The 6000-nt window shown below is 43.7% G+C and overlaps 1 protein-coding gene across 4 annotated transcripts in view; it reads right to left on the bottom strand.

Annotated features, from left to right (window-relative positions):
* Positions 1–4030: 4030 nt before the first annotated feature.
* Positions 4031–6000, bottom strand: part of SPATA7 (spermatogenesis associated 7) — a 51775-nt gene continuing 49805 nt past the window's right edge. For all 4 annotated transcript variants that reach the window (XM_068254547.1, XM_068254548.1, XM_068254549.1 and 1 more), the window contains exon 12: positions 4031–4848. In XM_068254547.1, the coding sequence (XP_068110648.1) occupies positions 4063–4848 (786 nt within the window). In that variant the 3' untranslated portion in view covers positions 4031–4062. The remainder of the gene's footprint in view (positions 4849–6000) is intronic.

Raw genomic sequence — 6000 nt, 5'->3', positions numbered from 1 at the left:
AGTTGGTAGACATTATACCAGCTAGAAACCAAACACTAGAGTTTTTGAACATGTGCAAGCGGGCCTCTAGCGTTTTATCACATGACACAAGGGCCCCCAGAATACCAACACTGGGAGGAGCTTTGTGACATGTCACAAAGAGAAGAGAAGACACTGCACACAGGAGGAGGCGTGGCAATAGATAGGTGAGCGTTAGCTCTGCTGCCAACATTCTGCACGTCCGTCGTCCCCAAATCCCTGCCACCACACTCCCAAACTGTCACCGTTCAATTGACATCTTGTATCCAACTGATTCCCCTCATATTGTTCTGGCAAAATTTGCAGCAGATTTGATCACACTAACATTTCTATAGCGCTTTTCTCCCATAGGACTCAAAGCGCTTAGGCTCTCTCAGATTCAGTAGTTGGTAGTAGGATGAAGTGTTCACACAACAAAAGTTATATTTCTGCAAATGCCAAACTGAACAGATGGGTTTTCAGTCTAGATTTAAACACGTCCAGGGATGGAGCTGTCCTGATCTGCTGAGGTAAGGAGTTCCAAAACGTAGGAGCAGCATGACAGAAGGCTCTGGGACCAAAAGTAATCAAATCTGCAAAATATTGACAGGAAAAATTGATGTGTATGGCCGCCTTTATGGTATAAGCCAATCATCTCTCAATGACGCCTAAAGATAGTCAATGCAATGCTAAGAATTCAGGTTTGTAGGAAAAATTCCAGTCTTTGCCTATTACTGAACCCTCCAAATGTAAAAAAAACAATAATGAACTGGTGCCCCTAGGGAGGGGTCTACAATCCTACAAGCATGAGTCATAGCTCCTCCTTAATCCCTGAAAGGGTGGAGCTTCCACTCCCAGCACTGCAGCAAATACAAAAAGAGGACAAGTTGTTAAAAGTTTTATTTAAAAATAACTTAGTACATTTTATTATGACTACAATAAAATATTCTCCACCTGATGGCCTGGCACCTGAACGCAGCTTATAGGATAATGTTCAGTAGGGAAGTGCGCTCTCATCTGGAAGTGATGAATAAAGGTGTTCAATGAGATGCAAATAAATTCAAATTGATCCAGGAGTATGCAAATTTATGCAGATTAAAAAAGGACCAATCAAATTTTATCTCAGCAAGATTGGATTGGTTCAAGGACACCTGGGGCGAAAATAAATTAATGAAATAAACTATTGTATCTATCTTCCTTCTCCTAAAAAAAAAAACAAAAAACACTTTAAGATATTCCACAGTTTTAGTTTATGTTTAACCACTTTATCCACCACTACAGTATATCTACGTCCTCTGTGACTTCATCTAAGCCACAAGTCAGTAGATATACGTCTTGTAGCAGAAGCAGTGCTGTGCAGGATTGGGCTTGCTCCTGTACACATTTCTGGCACTATCTGATGCAGCACTAATTGGTGAACGGGAATATATGTTTCCTGAGCTAATGAGATTGTTTTTTTACCATTAAAAATACTTTTATTTTCTCATTTCATAGTGAAAAATACACCCTGTAGCATTAATTCAGAATCAAATATTTTCACCATAAATTGTGACAGGAACATAATCTAAGTTTTGTGATAAGCAGTAAGAATAGCCAAACAAAATTTGCGTTTTTTTCTACAGTAGCACTTTTTATTTTTAACCTGTAGCCGGCAGCATCATGTTGATGGGCGTGGCAGCCCCAGAACCGCCTAACGCCGATCGGCATAAAGTCCTGGGGCTCAGTTTTGCAGGAAATCGCGCACAGGCTGCGCACGCATCTCCTACTTGGTGATCAGAGCTCCGCCTTCAGTCTCTGTTAGCCGTTTAATTATACCTACAGCGCTGCGATCTGCAGCAGCGCTGTACTGGGGACCACCGTGTGACACGGCTGTCCCCTCCTGAGGCACAGAGATGATCGACTGTCATAGGCTGAAGCCTATGACAGCTGATCACGGGGATTGGCTGGCGGGGGAGGAAGGGAGGGGAGAATAGAATAGTTTAAAAAAGCAACACATTTTTATTACAAAAACACACAAACAAACAAAAATAAACAAACAAACATCTGGGGGTGCGCTCAGACCCCACAAACAGAGAGCTCTGTTGGTGGGGAGATAAGTGGGGGGAATCCCTTGTGTGCTGATGCATGTGGCCCTGCAGCTTGGCCTTAAAGCTGCAGTGGCCAATTTAATGAAAAATGCCCCGGTCTTTAGCCCCCCTAAAGTTTAACACTGCGGTCCTGAAGTGGTTAAACAATTGGTAAAACTGAGAAATGTGTTTTTTCTATTTTTTTCCCTTGTTTTCTCATTAAAATTTATAGGAAAAAAAAATTGTTAGCGGGAAAAAAATGGCATACAATGAAAGCCTAGTTTGTCTTGAAAAAAACAATATATATTTAATTTCTGTGTCATAAGTAGGGATAAAGTTATTTCTGATTAAATAAGGACGTAGCTAAACTGTCAAAACTGCTCTGGTCCATAAGTGGGGAAAAAAGGTCTGGATGCGAAGTGGTTAAATCTGTTTAAGTTTTAAATGTTTTATCTCAATGACATATTCATTGAAGTACAGTATGTCAGAGCTAAAATCTATGAACTATTGACCCTTTTTATCGCTTTCCTGCCCTCAGAAGCCATTTTCGGCTAGGAAAGTGTTTTATAGTTAGAATTTCTTATCAGTGAGGGTCACACTATAGTCACTTCCTGTCTGAGTCAGGACTGAGTCAGCCACTTGTATACCTGATATTTAACTCTTTCAGGCAGAGAAAGAAAAAAAAGGAACACAGCATAGTTATTTGTGTGCTAGGCCGCTGTACATACCCATGTCTATCTCATCATGTCACATGTCACCTCGGATATCCTTTTATTTTGAAGCTCCATAAATCTGCATACAAAATTTGCATGATACTGCATCAACGCAAAATTATTTGCATCTCACGGACCATCCCTAGTGATGACCAGGAAGAGGGCCCCGAGCCCCACCAGCCTGTCCCGGAGACCTCCCTGGCTGCTGTATGCCCGGCCACACAGAAGCTGCTTCTGATCGCTACAGTACAACGCCATAAATAAACCAAATAAATGTGTAAAGGGTTAAGGCTTATACACACCATCAGATCAATAATTTAATGTCCGTACCATCCGATCTGTTTCCGATCGAGAAAGAGTTGTGCAGCGCAGATCCCCAGGGAGGACTCTTATTGGTTCACCAAGTAGTGGACCAATGAAAATCTTCCTGTGCTCAGAGGATTCCCATTGGTCTTTTGAAAACCAATGGGAGTCTGATGATTATCATGGGACTCTGGGATCAGTACACCAGTGTATACAGGAAAAAGGGATCCCGAAGGGATGGCAGCAGAGGGAAAAACTGGTGCCACTGTAAGAAACGGATCCATTTAGATGGATCAAAATGTATAGCAATGCTGTCCAACTGGCGGCCCGCGGCCTGCGCTCACTTACCCACACTATTTTTGTGTCAGGCCCCCTCCACTGGCAGGCCCACCTTTTGTTTGCACTTGGCTCCACCCCCAAGCCAGGACATTGATGCTCTGCCCCCTCCAGCTGAAAAAAAAAAGCTGTGCTAGACACGCCCCTGCCCATAAAGTTGAACAGCACTGCTTTACAGGATCAGTTTTCCATCCAATATAGTAGCGTGTATCCAGAGCAGGACAAGGACTGTTAGGACTCTCTACAACTGAGGCACTACCAGCAATAAATAAGAATGGCTCTTATTACAATGCTATCAAGTTTCTTTACTTGCTGTATCTGTCCTTGGTGAAGAGATTTAGCCACTTCCTGTTCCAGTGAGAACAGTTACAGAAAGCGTACAACATTTTTCCAAAAAGGGGATACAGACATCAGTAAATGCACAAGGGGTTGAACCGCTCCCCCACTCATCTAAAACGCAAATAAGTTTGTCAGAGGTGGTCTTTAACAGACAATGAAGAGGTCAATTCTTACAGAGGAGGTCAGTGGATTTCAGTTCTACAATCTAGTTGTCGTAGCCCTATTTCATTACCCGTAAGGTTAGATCTGCAATTCATACATACAATCTGCAGAGTGCACTATTTAGCAGGGATTTTATTCCATGGCTCTCAGAAGTCATTCTCATCGCTGTTGTCCTGTTCAGAGGCAGCGTTTTCTGTCTTTTCCTCCAGATCGATCTCATCTTCAGCTTTGGAGACATGAATGATGTCGGAGAAGCTTTTCTCTAGGACTTCCAGATCGTTCAGCTGATTGGTGGTGTCAGAGGCGTGGGCCGGCTCTGGCAAAGAGGACAGTGTCAAGGCTGCATCTGGGAAGAAACGTCTCCGGTTTTCACCAAAATCTTCAGAAAGAGCGTTGTCCAAGGAGGTCTTCTCTGAAGTCTCAACAACTTCTTGTGGTTCCAATTTAACTTCTTCTTGGTCACCTGACAAAGGTAAAGAATCGCCTTTTGGTTGAGAAGCATCTGACTGGTCTTCAGGAACAGACGATGCAGCTTCCAGTGACTGATGGGTGGATTCGGTGTCCTCCTGGCTGCTCAGAACATTGTTCTTCAGATGATGGACGACATACGTTTCATCAAGGCCCTTCAGTGAAATGCTTGCCTCATTGTCTTCTCCTGTATCCAGGCTGATAAGAACATCGTCTTTAAGCCAAGAATCATTCTCTCGTGCTCTGAGGTACGAGTGATCTCCCCGATTCCGTTCAGAATTTTGACGTACTGAGGAAAAGTTCTGCCCATGAAAACCATCAGTCCGGACTACATCCTCAAAGGAAAGTGGATCTCTGGTAGGTCTGCCACTTTGCCAGTTGTGATCATCAAATAAGTCAATTTTCTTCTCATCCTTGGAGTCCAAGTCAGCCCTGAGAATGTCCAGTAGGTGGCGCATTTTTCCCTAAAGAAATAAAAAGGATGGCGTAAGAATGTACCATATAAATTCTGATACTGCTAGACGTTTTTGTCCAGCAGAGAATACTGTGGGGAAAAATCACTTTATTGGAATGCCATTGAAGGACTAGTAAGAACTTTCTCTATGGTTCTTCAATGACAACGGCTGTGGAACAAAATCCATCATTTAATTTAATGGCAGACATTACTGCAGTCATCGACAATACTAAATATATGGTGGCACTGTACAATAGGCCTGACTCTGCTCCATAAGATCATACAAACACAGTTCCACACGTTAAAGGGAAGGTGCGAGCTCCCCCCAGAAAACAGATCTACCTACCTGGGGCTTCCTCCAGCCCCTGGCAGCCTATCTGTTCCTCCGGTGTCCCAGGCTCACCTACGTTCAGATGCCGACCTCGCCAGGTTGGCATCTTCTGCACCTGCGTGCGATCACGGTCACATGGTCTGGAACGTACTTCTACGCCTGCACAGATCTCTCCAAGCAACGTGAGCGTATCCCGGGACACCGGAGCTGTCACACATAGGCTGCCAGGGGCTTCGGGGCTGGAGGAAGCCCCAGGTAAGTAGATCTGAGTTTCTTTTGGGAGCTCCCACCTTCCCTTTAATGTACTGGAAAAGTGACAGGGTTTAAAGAGGAAAGCCAGTGAAAATAATGAAATAAAAAAAGTGCTTCATTTTTACAATAATTATGTATAAATGATTTAGTCAGTGTTTGCCCATTGTAAAAGCTTTCCACTGCCTGATTTACATTCTGAAATTTATCACATGGTGACATTTTTACTGCTGGCAGGTGATGTCAGTGGAAAGAGATACTGCTTGTCCTGACATCACACTGTGGGAGGGGTTTCACCACAATATCAGCCATACAGACCCCCTGATAATCTGTTTGTGAAAAGAAAAACATTTCTCATGGGAAAGGGGATGTAAGCTACTGATTAGGATGAAGTTCAATTCTTTGTTACGGTTTCTCTTTAAACCAGAGCTGGATCATCCTCCAGGCAACCTAGGCAGGTTCTTGGGGCCTAGTGGGTGTCAAAGGGGCCACATGCCACCACCTTCCCTGCCCTCTCTCCACTTCAGCTTACCAAAAGGACCACATGGGGGCACTGAATCTACTACCTTGTCTAGGGCCCCA

This window comes from Hyperolius riggenbachi, chromosome 9, assembly GCF_040937935.1.
Source record: "Hyperolius riggenbachi isolate aHypRig1 chromosome 9, aHypRig1.pri, whole genome shotgun sequence".
Lineage (NCBI taxonomy): Eukaryota > Metazoa > Chordata > Amphibia > Anura > Hyperoliidae > Hyperolius > Hyperolius riggenbachi.
The sequence above is the reverse complement of the archived record's forward strand: the minus strand, read 5'-3'. Positions and strand labels throughout refer to the sequence as shown.